This window comes from Salmo salar, chromosome 01 (assembly GCF_965601325.2).
Source record: "Salmo salar chromosome 01, fSalSal1, whole genome shotgun sequence".
NCBI classification, from domain to species: domain Eukaryota; kingdom Metazoa; phylum Chordata; class Actinopteri; order Salmoniformes; family Salmonidae; genus Salmo; species Salmo salar.
Genome location: NC_138291.1, coordinates 167,914,062 through 167,931,727, shown reverse-complemented (window position 1 = coordinate 167,931,727; position 17,666 = coordinate 167,914,062). Strand labels below are relative to the sequence as shown.

The 17,666-nt window shown below is 53.0% G+C and overlaps 1 protein-coding gene across 5 annotated transcripts in view; it reads right to left on the bottom strand.

The window, feature by feature from the left end:
* Window positions 1–17,666, bottom strand: part of garnl3 (GTPase activating Rap/RanGAP domain like 3) — a 235,873-nt gene that overhangs the window by 116,503 nt on the left and 101,704 nt on the right. For all 5 annotated transcript variants that reach the window (XM_045692952.2, XM_045692967.2, XM_045692961.2 and 2 more), the window contains exons 14-15: window positions 17,533–17,639; window positions 13,603–13,718 (exon numbers count right to left, since the gene is read on the bottom strand). In XM_045692952.2, coding sequence (XP_045548908.1) covers window positions 13,603–13,718; window positions 17,533–17,639 — 223 coding nt within the window. The remainder of the gene's footprint in view (window positions 1–13,602; window positions 13,719–17,532; window positions 17,640–17,666) is intronic.

Genomic DNA, 17,666 nt, shown 5'->3' with positions numbered 1-17,666 from the left:
TGACAGGGCTGTACCAGAATGGGTTAGGTAGGGTGTGACAGGGCTGTACCAGAATGGGTTAGGTAGGGTGTAACAGGGCTGTACCAGAATGGGTTAGGTAGGGTGTAACAGGGCTGTACCAGGCTGGGTTATGTAGGGTGTGACAGGGCTGTACCAGGCTGGATTAGGTAGGGTGTGACAGGGCTGTACCAGAATGGGTTAGGTAGGGTGTGACAGGGCTGTACCAGGCTGGGTTAGGTAGGGTGTAACAGGGCTGTACCAGAATGGGTTAGGTAGGGTGTGACAGGGCTGTACCAGGCTGGGTTAGGTAGGGTGTGACAGGGCTGTACCAGAATGGGTTAGGTAGGGTGTGACAAGGCTGTACCAGAATGGGTTAGGTAGGGTGTAACAGGGCTGTACCAGGCTGGGTTAGGTAGGGTGTAACAGGGCTGTACCAGGCTGGGTTAGGTAGGGTGTGACAGGGCTGTACCAGAATGGGTTAGGTAGGGTGTGACAGGGCTCTACCAGAATGTGTTAGGTAGGGTGAAACAGGGCCGTACCAGAATGGGTTAGGTAGGGTGTGACAGGGCTGTACCAGAATGGGTTAGGTAGGGTGTGACAGGGCTGTACCAGAATGGGTTAGGTAGGGTGTGACAGGGCTGTACCAGGCTGGGTTAGGTAGGGTGTGACATGGCTGTACCAGGCTGGATTAGGTAGGGTGTACCAGGGCTGTACCAGAATGGGTTAGGTAGGGTGTAACAGGGCTGTACCAGAATGGGTTAGGTAGGGTGTGACAGGGCCGTACCAGGCTGGGTTAGGTAGGGTGTGACAGGGCTGTACCAGAATGGGTTAGGTAGGGTGTAACAGGGCTGTACCAGAATGGGTTAGGTAGGGTGTGACAGGGCTGTACCAGGCTGGGTTAGGTAGGGTGTGACAGGGCTGTACCAGAATGGGTTAGGTAGGGTGTGACAGGGCTCTACCAGAATGGGTTAGGTAGGGTGTAACAGGGCTGTACCAGGCTGGGTTAGGTAGGGTGTGACAGGGCTGTACCAGAATGGGTTAGGTAGGGTGTAACAGGGCTGTACCAGAATGGGTTAGGTAGGGTGTGACAGGGCTGTACCAGGCTGGGTTAGGTAGGGTGTGACAGGGCTGTACCAGGCTGGGTTAGGTAGGGTGTGACAGGGCTGTACCAGAATGGGTTAGGTAGGGTGTAACAGGGCTGTACCAGGCTGGGTTAGGTAGGGTGTGACAGGGCTCTACCAGAATGGGTTAGGTAGGGTGTAACAGGGCTGTACCAGGCTGGGTTAGGTAGGGTGTAACAGGGCTGTACCAGAATGGGTTAGGTAGGGTGTGACAGGGCTCTACCAGAATGTGTTAGGTAGGGTGTAACAGGGCCGTACCAGAATGGGTTAGGTAGGGTGTGACAGGGCTGTACCAGAATGGGTTAGGTAGGGTGTGACAGGGCTGTACCAGAATGGGTTAGGTAGGGTGTGACAGGGCTGTACCAGGCTGGGTTAGGTAGGGTGTGACATGGCTGTACCAGGCTGGATTAGGTAGGGTGTAACAGGGCTGTACCAGAATGGGTTAGGTAGGGTGTGACAGGGCTGTACCAGGCTGGGTTAGGTAGGGTGTAACAGGGCTGTAACAGGGCTGTACCAGAATGGGTTAGGTAGGGTGTGACAGGGCGTACCAGGCTGGGTTAGGTAGGGTGTGACAGGGCTGTACCAGAATGGGTTAGGTAGGGTGTGACAGGGCTGTACCAGAATGGGTTAGGTAGGGTGTACAGGGCTGTACCAGGTGGGTTAGGTAGGGTGTGACAGGGCTGTACCAGAATGGGTTAGGTAGGGTGTGACAGGGCTCTACCAGAATGGGTTAGGTAGGGTGTAACAGGGCTGTACCAGGCTGGGTTAGGTAGGGTGTGACAGGGCTGTACCAGAATGGGTTAGGTAGGGTGTAACAGGGCTGTACCAGAATGGGTTAGGTAGGGTGTGACAGGGCTGTACCAGGCTGGGTTAGGTAGGGTGTGACAGGGCTGTACCAGGCTGGGTTAGGTAGGGTGTGACAGGGCTGTACCAGGCTGGGTTAGGTAGGGTGTAACAGGGCTGTACCAGAATGGGTTAGGTAGGGTGTGACAGGGCTGTACCAGAATGGGTTAGGTAGGGTGTGACAGGGCTGTACCAGAATGGGTTAGGTAGGGTGTGACAGGGCTGTACCAGGCTGGGTTAGGTAGGGTGTGACAGGGCTGTACCAGGCTGGGTTAGGTAGGGTGTAACAGGGCTGTACCAGGCTGGGTTAGGTAGGGTGTGACAGGGCTCTACCAGAATGGGTTAGGTAGGGTGTGACAGGGCTGTACCAGGCTGGGTTAGGTAGGGTGTAACAGGGCTGTACCAGGCTGGGTTAGTTAGGGTGTGACAGGGCTGTACCAGAATGGGTTAGGTAGGGTGTGACAGGGCTGTACCAGAATGGGTTAGGTAGGGTGTAACAGGGCCGTACCAGAATGGGTTAGGTAGGGTGTGACAGGGCTGTACCAGAATGGGTTAGGTAGGGTGTGACAGGGCTGTACCAGAATGGGTTAGGTAGGGTGTGACAGGGCTGTACCAGGCTGGGTTAGGTAGGGTGTGACATGGCTGTACCAGGCTGGATTAGGTAGGGTGTAACAGGGCTGTACCAGAATGGGTTAGGTAGGGTGTGACAGGGCTGTACCAGGCTGGGTTAGGTAGGGTGTAACAGGGCTGTACCAGGCTGGGTTAGGTAGGGTGTAACAGGGCTGTACCAGAATGGGTTAGGTAGGGTGTAACAGGGCTGTACCAGAATGGGTTAGGTAGGGTGTGACAGGGCCGTACCAGGCTGGGTTAGGTAGGGTGTGACAGGGCTGTACCAGAATGGGTTAGGTAGGGTGTAACAGGGCTGTACCAGAATGGGTTAGGTAGGGTGTGACAGGGCTGTACCAGGCTGGGTTAGGTAGGGTGTAACAGGGCTGTAGCAGAATGGGTTAGGTAGGGTGTAACAGGGCTGTACCAGAATGGGTTAGGTAGGGTGTGACAGGGCTGTACCAGGCTGGGTTAGGTAGGGTGTGACAGGGCTGTACCAGAATGGGTTAGGTAGGGTGTGACAGGGCTCTACCAGAATGGGTTAGGTAGGGTGTAACAGGGCTGTACCAGGCTGGGTTAGGTAGGGTGTGACAGGGCTGTACCAGAATGGGTTAGGTAGGGTGTAACAGGGCTGTACCAGAATGGGTTAGGTAGGGTGTGACAGGGCTGTACCAGGCTGGGTTAGGTAGGGTGTGACAGGGCTGTACCAGGCTGGGTTAGGTAGGGTGTGACAGGGCTGTACCAGGCTGGGTTAGGTAGGGTGTAACAGGGCTGTACCAGAATGGGTTAGGTAGGGTGTGACAGGGCTGTACCAGAATGGGTTAGGTAGGGTGTGACAGGGCTGTACCAGAATGGGTTAGGTAGGGTGTGACAGGGCTGTACCAGGCTGGGTTAGGTAGGGTGTGACAGGGCTGTACCAGGCTGGGTTAGGTAGGGTGTAACAGGGCTGTACCAGGCTGGGTTAGGTAGGGTGTGACAGGGCTCTACCAGAATGGGTTAGGTAGGGTGTGACAGGGCTGTACCAGGCTGGGTTAGGTAGGGTGTAACAGGGCTGTACCAGGCTGGGTTAGTTAGGGTGTGACAGGGCTGTACCAGAATGGGTTAGGTAGGGTGTGACAGGGCTGTACCAGAATGGGTTAGGTAGGGTGTAACAGGGCTGTACCAGGCTGGGTTAGATAGGGTGTGACAGGGCTGTACCAGAATGGGTTAGGTAGGGTGTAACAGGGCTGTACCAGGCTGGGTTAGGTAGGGTGTGACAGGGCTGTACCAGAATGGGTTAGGTAGGGTGTGACAGGGCTGTACCAGAATGGGTTAGGTAGGGTGTAACAGGGCTGTACCAGAATGGGTTAGGTAGGGTGTAACAGGGCTGTACCAGGCTGGGTTATGTAGGGTGTGACAGGGCTGTACCAGGCTGGATTAGGTAGGGTGTGACAGGGCTGTACCAGAATGGGTTAGGTAGGGTGTGACAGGGCTGTACCAGGCTGGGTTACGTAGGGTGTAACAGGGCTGTACCAGAATGGGTTAGGTAGGGTGTAACAGGGCTGTACCAGAATGGGTTAGGTAGGGTGTGACAGGGCCGTACCAGGCTGGGTTAGGTAGGGTGTGACAGGGCTGTACCAGAATGGGTTAGGTAGGGTGTAACAGGGCTGTACCAGAATGGGTTAGGTAGGGTGTGACAGGGCTGTACCAGGCTGGGTTAGGTAGGGTGTGACAGGGCTGTACCAGAATGGGTTAGGTAGGGTGTGACAGGGCTCTACCAGAATGGGTTAGGTAGGGTGTAACAGGGCTGTACCAGGCTGGGTTAGGTAGGGTGTGACAGGGCTGTACCAGAATGGGTTAGGTAGGGTGTAACAGGGCTGTACCAGAATGGGTTAGGTAGGGTGTGACAGGGCTGTACCAGGCTGGGTTAGGTAGGGTGTGACAGGGCTGTACCAGGCTGGGTTAGGTAGGGTGTGACAGGGCTGTACCAGGCTGGGTTAGGTAGGGTGTAACAGGGCTGTACCAGAATGGGTTAGGTAGGGTGTGACAGGGCTGTACCAGAATGGGTTAGGTAGGGTGTGACAGGGCTGTACCAGAATGGGTTAGGTAGGGTGTAACAGGGCTGTACCAGGCTGGGTTAGGTAGGGTGTGACAGGGCTCTACCAGAATGGGTTAGGTAGGGTGTGACAGGGCTGTACCAGGCTGGGTTAGGTAGGGTGTAACAGGGCTGTACCAGGCTGGGTTAGTTAGGGTGTGACAGGGCTGTACCAGAATGGGTTAGGTAGGGTGTGACAGGGCTGTACCAGAATGGGTTAGGTAGGGTGTAACAGGGCTGTACCAGGCTGGGTTAGGTAGGGTGTGACAGGGCTGTACCAGAATGGGTTAGGTAGGGTGTAACAGGGCTGTACCAGGCTGGGTTAGGTAGGGTGTGACAGGGCTGTACCAGAATGGGTTAGGTAGGGTGTGACAGGGCTGTACCAGAATGGGTTAGGTAGGGTGTGACAGGGCTGTACCAGAATGGGTTAGGTAGGGTGTAACAGGGCTGTACCAGAATGGGTTAGGTAGGGTGTAACAGGGCTGTACCAGGCTGGGTTATGTAGGGTGTGACAGGGCTGTACCAGGCTGGATTAGGTAGGGTGTGACAGGGCTGTACCAGAATGGGTTAGGTAGGGTGTGACAGGGCTGTACCAGGCTGGGTTAGGTAGGGTGTAACAGGGCTGTACCAGAATGGGTTAGGTAGGGTGTGACAGGGCTGTACCAGGCTGGGTTAGGTAGGGTGTGACAGGGCTGTACCAGAATGGGTTAGGTAGGGTGTGACAAGGCTGTACCAGAATGGGTTAGGTAGGGTGTAACAGGGCTGTACCAGGCTGGGTTAGGTAGGGTGTGACAGGGCTGTACCAGAATGGGTTAGGTAGGGTGTGACAGGGCTCTACCAGGCTGGGTTAGGTAGGGTGTGACAGGGCTGTACCAGGCTGGGTTAGGTAGGGTGTGACAGGGCTCTACCAGAATGGGTTAGGTAGGGTGTGACAGGGCTGTACCAGGCTGGGTTAGGTAGGGTGTAACAGGGCTGTACCAGGCTGGGTTAGGTAGGGTGTGACAGGGCTGTACCAGGCTGGGTTAGGTAGGGTGTGACAGGGCTGTACCAGAATGGGTTAGGTAGGGTGTGACAGGGCTGTACCAGGCTGGGTTAGGTAGGGTGTAACAGGGCTGTACCAGAATGGGTTAGGTAGGGTGTAACAGGGCTGTACCAGAATGGGTTAGGTAGGGTGTAACAGGGCTGTACCAGGCTGGGTTAGGTAGGGTGTGACAGGGCTGTACCAGAATGGGTTAGGTAGGGTGTAACAGGGCTGTACCAGAATGGGTTAGGTAGGGTGTGACAGGGCTGTTCCAGGCTGGGTTAGGTAGGGTGTGACAGGGCTGTACCAGAATGGGTTAGGTAGGGTGTGACAGGGCTGTACCAGGCTGGGTTAGGTAGGGTGTAACAGGGCTGTACCAGAATGGGTTAGGTAGGGTGTAACAGGGCTGTACCAGAATGGGTTAGGTAGGGTGTGACAGGGCCGTACCAGGCTGGGTTAGGTAGGGTGTGACAGGGCTGTACCAGAATGGGTTAGGTAGGGTGTAACAGGGCTGTACCAGAATGGGTTAGGTAGGGTGTGACAGGGCTGTACCAGGCTGGGTTAGGTAGGGTGTGACAGGGCTGTACCAGAATGGGTTAGGTAGGGTGTGACAGGGCTCTACCAGAATGGGTTAGGTAGGGTGTAACAGGGCTGTACCAGGCTGGGTTAGGTAGGGTGTGACAGGGCTGTACCAGAATGGGTTAGGTAGGGTGTAACAGGGCTGTACCAGAATGGGTTAGGTAGGGTGTGACAGGGCTGTACCAGGCTGGGTTAGGTAGGGTGTGACAGGGCTGTACCAGGCTGGGTTAGGTAGGGTGTGACAGGGCTGTACCAGGCTGGGTTAGGTAGGGTGTAACAGGGCTGTACCAGAATAGGTTAGGTAGGGTGTGACAGGGCTGTACCAGAATGGGTTAGGTAGGGTGTGACAGGGCTGTACCAGAATGGGTTAGGTAGGGTGTAACAGGGCTGTACCAGGCTGGGTTAGGTAGGGTGTGACAGGGCTCTACCAGAATGGGTTAGGTAGGGTGTGACAGGGCTGTACCAGGCTGGGTTAGGTAGGGTGTAACAGGGCTGTACCAGGCTGGGTTAGTTAGGGTGTGACAGGGCTGTACCAGAATGGGTTAGGTAGGGTGTGACAGGGCTGTACCAGAATGGGTTAGGTAGGGTGTAACAGGGCTGTACCAGGCTGGGTTAGGTAGGGTGTGACAGGGATGTACCAGAATGGGTTAGGTAGGGTGTAACAGGGCTGTACCAGGCTGGGTTAGGTAGGGTGTGACAGGGCTGTACCAGAATGGGTTAGGTAGGGTGTGACAGGGCTGTACCAGAATGGGTTAGGTAGGGTGTGACAGGGCTGTACCAGAATGGGTTAGGTAGGGTGTAACAGGGCTGTACCAGAATGGGTTAGGTAGGGTGTAACAGGGCTGTACCAGGCTGGGTTATGTAGGGTGTGACAGGGCTGTACCAGGCTGGGTTAGGTAGGGTGTAACAGGGCTGTACCAGAATGGGTTAGGTAGGGTGTGACAGGGCTGTACCAGGCTGGGTTAGGTAGGGTGTGACAGGGCTGTACCAGAATGGGTTAGGTAGGGTGTGACAGGGCTGTACCAGAATGGGTTAGGTAGGGTGTAACAGGGCTGTACCAGGCTGGGTTAGGTAGGGTGTGACAGGGCTGTACCAGAATGGGTTAGGTAGGGTGTGACAGGGCTCTACCAGGCTGGGTTAGGTAGGGTGTGACAGGGCTGTACCAGGCTGGGTTAGGTAGGGTGTAACAGGGCTGTACCAGAATGGGTTAGGTAGGGTGTAACAGGGCTGTACCAGAATGGGTTAGGTAGGGTGTAACAGGGCTGTACCAGGCTGGGTTAGGTAGGGTGTGACAGGGCTCTACCAGAATGGGTTAGGTAGGGTGTGACAGGGCTGTACCAGGCTGGGTTAGGTAGGGTGTAACAGGGCTGTACCAGGCTGGGTTAGGTAGGGTGTGACAGGGCTGTACCAGGCTGGGTTAGGTAGGGTGTGACAGGGCTGTACCAGAATGGGTTAGGTAGGGTGTGACAGGGCTGTACCAGGCTGGGTTAGGTAGGGTGTAACAGGGCTGTACCAGAATGGGTTAGGTAGGGTGTAACAGGGCTGTACCAGAATGGGTTAGGTAGGGTGTAACAGGGCTGTACCAGGCTGGGTTAGGTAGGGTGTGACAGGGCTGTACCAGAATGGGTTAGGTAGGGTGTAACAGGGCTGTACCAGAATGGGTTAGGTAGGGTGTGACAGGGCTGTTCCAGGCTGGGTTAGGTAGGGTGTAACAGGGCTGTACCAGAATGGGTTAGGTAGGGTGTGACAGGGCTGTACCAGGCTGGGTTAGGTAGGGTGTGACAGGGCTGTACCAGGCTGGGTTAGGTAGGGTGTAACAGGGCTGTACCAGAATGGGTTAGGTAGGGTGTGACAGGGCTGTACCAGAATGGGTTAGGTAGGGTGTGACAGGGCTGTACCAGAATGGGTTAGGTAGGGTGTGACAGGGCTGTACCAGGCTGGGTTAGGTAGGGTGTGACAGGGCTGTACCAGGCTGGGTTAGGTAGGGTGTAACAGGGCTGTACCAGGCTGGGTTAGGTAGGGTGTGACAGGGCTCTACCAGAATGGGTTAGGTAGGGTGTGACAGGGCTGTACCAGGCTGGGTTAGGTAGGGTGTAACAGGGCTGTACCAGGCTGGGTTAGTTAGGGTGTGACAGGGCTGTACCAGAATGGGTTAGGTAGGGTGTGACAGGGCTGTACCAGAATGGGTTAGGTAGGGTGTAACAGGGCTGTACCAGGCTGGGTTAGATAGGGTGTGACAGGGCTGTACCAGAATGGGTTAGGTAGGGTGTAACAGGGCTGTACCAGGCTGGGTTAGGTAGGGTGTGACAGGGCTGTACCAGAATGGATTAGGTAGGGTGTGACAGGGCTGTACCAGAATGGGTTAGGTAGGGTGTAACAGGGCTGTACCAGAATGGGTTAGGTAGGGTGTAACAGGGCTGTACCAGGCTGGGTTATGTAGGGTGTGACAGGGCTGTACCAGGCTGGATTAGGTAGGGTGTGACAGGGCTGTACCAGAATGGGTTAGGTAGGGTGTGACAGGGCTGTACCAGGCTGGGTTACGTAGGGTGTAACAGGGCTGTACCAGAATGGGTTAGGTAGGGTGTAACAGGGCTGTACCAGAATGGGTTAGGTAGGGTGTGACAGGGCCGTACCAGGCTGGGTTAGGTAGGGTGTGACAGGGCTGTACCAGAATGGGTTAGGTAGGGTGTAACAGGGCTGTACCAGAATGGGTTAGGTAGGGTGTGACAGGGCTGTACCAGGCTGGGTTAGGTAGGGTGTGACAGGGCTGTACCAGAATGGGTTAGGTAGGGTGTGACAGGGCTCTACCAGAATGGGTTAGGTAGGGTGTAACAGGGCTGTACCAGGCTGGGTTAGGTAGGGTGTGACAGGGCTGTACCAGAATGGGTTAGGTAGGGTGTAACAGGGCTGTACCAGAATGGGTTAGGTAGGGTGTGACAGGGCTGTACCAGGCTGGGTTAGGTAGGGTGTGACAGGGCTGTACCAGGCTGGGTTAGGTAGGGTGTGACAGGGCTGTACCAGGCTGGGTTAGGTAGGGTGTAACAGGGCTGTACCAGAATGGGTTAGGTAGGGTGTGACAGGGCTGTACCAGAATGGGTTAGGTAGGGTGTGACAGGGCTGTACCAGAATGGGTTAGGTAGGGTGTAACAGGGCTGTACCAGGCTGGGTTAGGTAGGGTGTGACAGGGCTCTACCAGAATGGGTTAGGTAGGGTGTGACAGGGCTGTACCAGGCTGGGTTAGGTAGGGTGTAACAGGGCTGTACCAGGCTGGGTTAGTTAGGGTGTGACAGGGCTGTACCAGAATGGGTTAGGTAGGGTGTGACAGGGCTGTACCAGAATGGGTTAGGTAGGGTGTAACAGGGCTGTACCAGGCTGGGTTAGGTAGGGTGTGACAGGGCTGTACCAGAATGGGTTAGGTAGGGTGTAACAGGGCTGTACCAGGCTGGGTTAGGTAGGGTGTGACAGGGCTGTACCAGAATGGGTTAGGTAGGGTGTGACAGGGCTGTACCAGAATGGGTTAGGTAGGGTGTGACAGGGCTGTACCAGAATGGGTTAGGTAGGGTGTAACAGGGCTGTACCAGAATGGGTTAGGTAGGGTGTAACAGGGCTGTACCAGGCTGGGTTATGTAGGGTGTGACAGGGCTGTACCAGGCTGGATTAGGTAGGGTGTGACAGGGCTGTACCAGAATGGGTTAGGTAGGGTGTGACAGGGCTGTACCAGGCTGGGTTAGGTAGGGTGTAACAGGGCTGTACCAGAATGGGTTAGGTAGGGTGTGACAGGGCTGTACCAGGCTGGGTTAGGTAGGGTGTGACAGGGCTGTACCAGAATGGGTTAGGTAGGGTGTGACAAGGCTGTACCAGAATGGGTTAGGTAGGGTGTAACAGGGCTGTACCAGGCTGGGTTAGGTAGGGTGTGACAGGGCTGTACCAGAATGGGTTAGGTAGGGTGTGACAGGGCTGTACCAGGCTGGGTTAGGTAGGGTGTGACAGGGCTGTACCAGAATGGGTTAGGTAGGGTGTGACAGGGCTCTACCAGGCTGGGTTAGGTAGGGTGTGACAGGGCTGTACCAGAATGGGTTAGGTAGGGTGTGACAGGGCTGTACCAGGCTGGGTTAGGTAGGGTGTGACAGGGCTGTACCAGGCTGGGTTAGATAGGGTGTGACAGGGCTGTACCAGGCTGGGTTAGGTAGGGTGTGACAGGGCTCTACCAGAATGGGTTAGGTAGGGTGTGACAGGGCTGTACCAGGCTGGGTTAGGTAGGGTGTAACAGGGCTGTACCAGGCTGGGTTAGGTAGGGTGTGACAGGGCTGTACCAGGCTGGGTTAGGTAGGGTGTGACAGGGCTGTACCAGAATGGGTTAGGTAGGGTGTGACAGGGCTGTACCAGGCTGGGTTAGGTAGGGTGTAACAGGGCTGTACCAGAATGGGTTAGGTAGGGTGTAACAGGGCTGTACCAGAATGGGTTAGGTAGGGTGTAACAGGGCTGTACCAGGCTGGGTTAGGTAGGGTGTGACAGGGCTGTACCAGAATGGGTTAGGTAGGGTGTAACAGGGCTGTACCAGAATGGGTTAGGTAGGGTGTGACAGGGCTGTTCCAGGCTGGGTTAGGTAGGGTGTGACAGGGCTGTACCAGAATGGGTTAGGTAGGGTGTGACAGGGCTGTACCAGGCTGGGTTAGGTAGGGTGTAACAGGGCTGTACCAGAATGGGTTAGGTAGGGTGTAACAGGGCTGTACCAGAATGGGTTAGGTAGGGTGTGACAGGGCCGTACCAGGCTGGGTTAGGTAGGGTGTGACAGGGCTGTACCAGAATGGGTTAGGTAGGGTGTAACAGGGCTGTACCAGAATGGGTTAGGTAGGGTGTGACAGGGCTGTACCAGGCTGGGTTAGGTAGGGTGTGACAGGGCTGTACCAGAATGGGTTAGGTAGGGTGTGACAGGGCTCTACCAGAATGGGTTAGGTAGGGTGTAACAGGGCTGTACCAGGCTGGGTTAGGTAGGGTGTGACAGGGCTGTACCAGAATGGGTTAGGTAGGGTGTAACAGGGCTGTACCAGAATGGGTTAGGTAGGGTGTGACAGGGCTGTACCAGGCTGGGTTAGGTAGGGTGTGACAGGGCTGTACCAGGCTGGGTTAGGTAGGGTATGACAGGGCTGTACCAGGCTGGGTTAGGTAGGGTGTAACAGGGCTGTACCAGAATAGGTTAGGTAGGGTGTGACAGGGCTGTACCAGAATGGGTTAGGTAGGGTGTGACAGGGCTGTACCAGAATGGGTTAGGTAGGGTGTAACAGGGCTGTACCAGGCTGGGTTAGGTAGGGTGTGACAGGGCTCTACCAGAATGGGTTAGGTAGGGTGTGACAGGGCTGTACCAGGCTGGGTTAGGTAGGGTGTAACAGGGCTGTACCAGGCTGGGTTAGTTAGGGTGTGACAGGGCTGTACCAGAATGGGTTAGGTAGGGTGTGACAGGGCTGTACCAGAATGGGTTAGGTAGGGTGTAACAGGGCTGTACCAGGCTGGGTTAGGTAGGGTGTGACAGGGCTGTACCAGAATGGGTTAGGTAGGGTGTAACAGGGCTGTACCAGGCTGGGTTAGGTAGGGTGTGACAGGGCTGTACCAGAATGGGTTAGGTAGGGTGTGACAGGGCTGTACCAGAATGGGTTAGGTAGGGTGTGACAGGGCTGTACCAGAATGGGTTAGGTAGGGTGTAACAGGGCTGTACCAGAATGGGTTAGGTAGGGTGTAACAGGGCTGTACCAGGCTGGGTTATGTAGGGTGTGACAGGGCTGTACCAGGCTGGGTTAGGTAGGGTGTAACAGGGCTGTACCAGAATGGGTTAGGTAGGGTGTGACAGGGCTGTACCAGGCTGGGTTAGGTAGGGTGTGACAGGGCTGTACCAGAATGGGTTAGGTAGGGTGTGACAGGGCTGTACCAGAATGGGTTAGGTAGGGTGTAACAGGGCTGTACCAGGCTGGGTTAGGTAGGGTGTGACAGGGCTGTACCAGAATGGGTTAGGTAGGGTGTGACAGGGCTCTACCAGGCTGGGTTAGGTAGGGTGTAACAGGGCTGTACCAGAATGGGTTAGGTAGGGTGTAACAGGGCTGTACCAGGCTGGGTTAGGTAGGGTGTGACAGGGCTCTACCAGAATGGGTTAGGTAGGGTGTGACAGGGCTGTACCAGGCTGGGTTAGGTAGGGTGTAACAGGGCTGTACCAGGCTGGGTTAGGTAGGGTGTGACAGGGCTGTACCAGGCTGGGTTAGGTAGGGTGTGACAGGGCTGTACCAGAATGGGTTAGGTAGGGTGTGACAGGGCTGTACCAGGCTGGGTTAGGTAGGGTGTAACAGGGCTGTACCAGAATGGGTTAGGTAGGGTGTAACAGGGCTGTACCAGAATGGGTTAGGTAGGGTGTAACAGGGCTGTACCAGGCTGGGTTAGGTAGGGTGTGACAGGGCTGTACCAGAATGGGTTAGGTAGGGTGTAACAGGGCTGTACCAGAATGGGTTAGGTAGGGTGTGACAGGGCTGTTCCAGGCTGGGTTAGGTAGGGTGTAACAGGGCTGTACCAGAATGGGTTAGGTAGGGTGTGACAGGGCTGTACCAGGCTGGGTTAGGTAGGGTGTAACAGGGCTGTACCAGAATGGGTTAGGTAGGGTGTGACAGGGCTGTACCAGGCTGGGTTAGGTAGGGTGTAACAGGGCTGTACCAGAATGGGTTAGGTAGGGTGTGACAGGGCTGTACCAGAATGGGTTAGGTAGGGTGTGACAGGGCTGTACCAGAATGGGTTAGGTAGGGTGTGACAGGGCTGTACCAGAATGGGTTAGGTAGGGTGTGACAGGGCTGTACCAGGCTGGGTTAGGTAGGGTGTGACAGGGCTGTACCAGGCTGGGTTAGGTAGGGTGTAACAGGGCTGTACCAGGCTGGGTTAGGTAGGGTGTAACAGGGCTGTACCAGGCTGGGTTAGGTAGGGTGTGACAGGGCTGTACCAGAATGGGTTAGGTAGGGTGTAACAGGGCTGTACCAGAATGGGTTAGGTAGGGTGTGACAGGGCTGTACCAGGCTGGGTTAGGTAGGGTGTAACAGGGCTGTACCAGAATGGGTTAGGTAGGGTGTGACAGGGCTGTACCAGGCTGGGTTAGGTAGGGTGTGACAGGGCTGTACCAGGCTGGGTTAGGTAGGGTGTAACAGGGCTGTACCAGAATGGGTTAGGTAGGGTGTGACAGGGCTGTACCAGGCTGGGTTAGGTAGGGTGTGACAGGGCTGTACCAGGCTGGGTTAGGTAGGGTGTGACAGGGCTGTACCAGGCTGGGTTAGGTAGGGTGTGACAGGGCTGTACCAGGCTGGGTTAGGTAGGGTGTGACAGGGCTGTACCTTGTGGAGGTCAGGGATCAGGTCTTGGTACAGGGAACGGATCAGCATGTCCAGGGTCCGCTGGCGCTTCTGGGCAAACGTGGGCGTCTCCAGGGTGGCCTTCTCTCCATTGATTACTAAAGGATGGGAGAACATACACAATCACACACACTCATCCAAAGTGAGCCTTCCCTGTAGCTCAGTTGGTAGAGCATGGGGTTGTGGGTTCGATTCCCACGGGGGGCCAGCACAGAAGAAAAAAAAAATGTTTGAAATGTATGCATTCACTACTGTAAGTCGCTCTGGATAAGAGCGTCTGCTAAATGAATGTAAAAAAAGCTGAAACGCCCACACCAGTAGAAATCCACTTTTTCGAGCTGAAAGATGATGGCCAGAGATTACCCATGATGTCGCACAATGATGTAAGTCAATATGTCATCATTTATTCAAAGTAGGATATATTTGGGCTTGAAGTGACAAAACCGAACTGCCCACTTTCTGCAAATTTGAGCCAATGACGTGTCTTTTCCTATGAAATGACGCGTAAATTCTTTTTAGCCTACGTTTCGTTTCAGGGCTGGGTTTTATTTGAATGGTTTTACTGATTTTACTGAGTTACAGTTCATAGAAGAAAATCAGTCAATTGTAATAATTCATTAAGCCCTAAACTATGGATTTCACATGACTGGACAGGGGTGCTGCGATGGGTGGGCCTGGGAGGGTATAGGTCCACCCCTTGGTAGCCAGGCCCAGCCAATCAGATCGAGTTTTTCCCCACAAAAGGGCTTTATTACAGGATAGAAATACTCCTCATCAGCTGTCTGAGTGGACGTCCTGTGCTGGCATGGTTACATTGTATTTTATAATTTTACCTTTATTTAACTAGGCAAGTGAGTTAGGAACAAATTCTTATTTTCAATGACAGCCTAGGAACAGTGACTGCCTTGTTCAGGGCAGAACGACAGATTTGTACCTTGTCAGCTCAGGGATTCGATCTTGCAACCTTTCGGTTAGTAGTCCAATGCTCTAACCACTAGGCTACGCTGCCGCCCCGTGGTCTGCGGTTGTGAGGCTGGTTGGACGTAGTTCCAAATTCTCTAAAATGATGTTGGAGGCAGTTTATAGTACAGAAATTAAGATTTAATTATCTGGCAACAGCTCTGGTGGACATTCCTGCAGTCAGCATGCCAATTGCATGCTCCCTCAAAACTTGAGACATCTGTGGCATTGTGTTGTGTGACAAAACTGCACATTTTAGATTTGCCTTTAATTGTCCCCAGCACAAGGTGCACCTGTGAATTGATCATGCTGTTTAATCAGCTTCTTGATAAGGCACAGCTGTCAGGTGGATGGATTATCTTGGCAAAGGAGAAACGCTCACTAACAGGAATGCAAACAAATGTGTGCAGAACATTTGAGAGAAGTAAGCTTTGTGTGAGTATCCAAAATGTCTGGGATCTTTTATTTCAGCTCATGAAACATGTTGCCGTTATATTTTTGCTCAGTATAATAGATAATCTTTGGCTACAACAAAGATGATGGATAAATCAAGATATTTCACTGGTCTACTTAACAGGGTGCGTCTCCCATAGACACCATTACAATAGCAGCTGTGTCTGGTCTACTTAAATCAATTACTTTTAATGAAAGAGGAAAAAACTGAGTGGGGTGTCTCGCTTCCTCTTCCGACTCTGGCTACAGCTTTTCGCCGCAGCCTTCACTTGGCCACCTGAGCCATGGAGCAAATTAAAATAGGGGGTACAATGTTTTTGCACACCCACTTTTTTTTACAAGCAATTTATCAGAATCCATTGGATAATGTGTCAAGTTTCACGTATTTAAACAACAACAAAAAGATGATTTAACTGGATCTTAGAACCCTGCTCCACCCGACACCCCGAGATGAATGGCTGTGACCACCATGGCCTAGCACCCCGGGTGTGCAGGGTTTGCTCATTTTTGCTCATTCCATTGATCCGAAAGAACAATCTCCACCCATCCGGCCATTGCTTTAATAGTTAGGTTATCCATATTACCAGAGGTTATTTTATATGGCGGATTTGCGGCCGCAATTTAGATAATGGATTGATACACTACATGGCCCTTCAAATGAGTGGATTCTATTTCAGACACACCTGTTGCTGACAAGTGTATAAAATCAAGCACCCAGCCATGCAATCTCCATAGACAAACACTGGCAGTAGAATGGCCTTACTGAAGAGCTCAGTGACTTTCAATGTGGCACCGTCACAGGATGCCACCTTTCCAACTAGTCAGTTCGTCAAATTTCTGCCCTGCTAGAGCTACACCAGTCAACTGTAAGTGCTGTTATTGTGAAGTGGAAACGTCTAGGATCAACAACGGCTCAGCCGCGAAGTGGTAGCCACACAAGCTCACAGAACTGGACTGCCAAGTTCTGAAGCGCGTAAATCGTAAAAATCGTCTGTCCTCAGTTGCAACACTCACTATTGAGTTCCAAACTGCCTCTAGAAGCAACATCAGCACAAGAACCGTTTGTCGGGAGCTTCATGAAATGGGTTTCCATGGCCGAGCAGCCGAACACAAGCCTAAGATCACCATGTGCAATGGCTAGAGTGGTGTAAAGCGTGCCGCCATTGGACTCTGGAGCAGTGGAAACGAGTTTTCTGGAGTGATGAATCACGCTTCACCGTCGGGCTGTTTTTCATGGTTTCCGGCTAGGCCCCTTAGTTCCAGTGAATGGAAATCTTAACGCTACAGCATAAAATTATATTGTAGACGATTCTGTGTTTTCAACTTTGTGGCAACAATTTGGGGAAGGCCCTTTCCTGTTTCAGCATGACAATGCCCCCGTGCACAAAGCGAGGTCCACACAGAAACAGTTTGTCGAGATTGGTGTGGAAGAACCTGACTGGCCTGCACACAGCCCTGACCTCAACCACATCGAACACCTTTGTGATGAATTGGAACGCTGACTGCAAGCTAGGCCTAATTGCCCAACATCAGTGCCTGATCCCAAGTCCCAGCAGCAATGTTCCAACATCTAGTGGAAAGCCTTCCCAGAAGAGTGGAGGCTGTTATAGCAGCAAAGGGGGGCCCAACTCTATACTAATGCCCATGATTTTGGAATCAGACGTTCGACGAGCAGGTGTCCACATACTACTTGTTGTTATTCCTCTGCTCCACGTGGAAATCCCCACAACATTCCCACCCCCAATTCCTGATATGTATTAGCAGCGTGCGTCATTCTTCGAGGTGGAACCTAAACAAGACTTTCCGTTCTAGGACAGGAATTACTCTAAATAATTGGGGCAACTCTGTGGTAGGCCTTGAAGAAAGCCTAGAACTACAACCATCCAGACTTCTAACCCCGCTCAACGATTATTTTCGTCACACATGTCTTCTTAGAGGCCTATACAAGGGGGGGGGGGGGGGGGGGCTGCTACAGACCTGTTATATTCACTCTTTATGTGTGACATTATCTTAAAACATTTGTGAAGCACACGTACATAGGCCTTATAAAGGTTTTAAGATAAACATTAGATAAAGTCAAACAAATTTGTCACTGTAATGCATGAGTAGAGGTGAAACAGGAGAACTGTAAACAGTAGAGGTGTAACAGGAGAACTGTAAACAGTAGAGGTGTAACAGGAGAAATGTAAACAGTAGAGGTGTAACAGGAGAACTGTAAACAGTAGAGGTTTAAACAGTAGAGATGTAACAGGAGAACTGTAAACAGTAGAGGTGTAACAGGAGAACTGTAAACAGTAGAGGTTTAAACAGTAGAGTTGTAACAGGAGAACTGTAAACAGTAGAGGTGTAACAGGAGAACTATAAACCGTAGAGGTTTAAACAGTAGAGCTGTAAACAGTAGATGTTTAAACAGAAGAGGTCTAAACCTTAGAGGTTTAAACAGAAGAGGTGTAAACAGAAGAGGTGTAAACAGTTTGGAGAGTAAGTCCATGGTCTTACGTTTGACTAACAAAAAGTCCCTGAATTCTTGGTGGTCTGTAAACACTGGTGGTGAGGGGAGTGGAGGTCCGAACAGTGGCACACTTTCCTCAGAGAAAATCTTCAACCTAGAACACACAAAACCCTGTTATTGT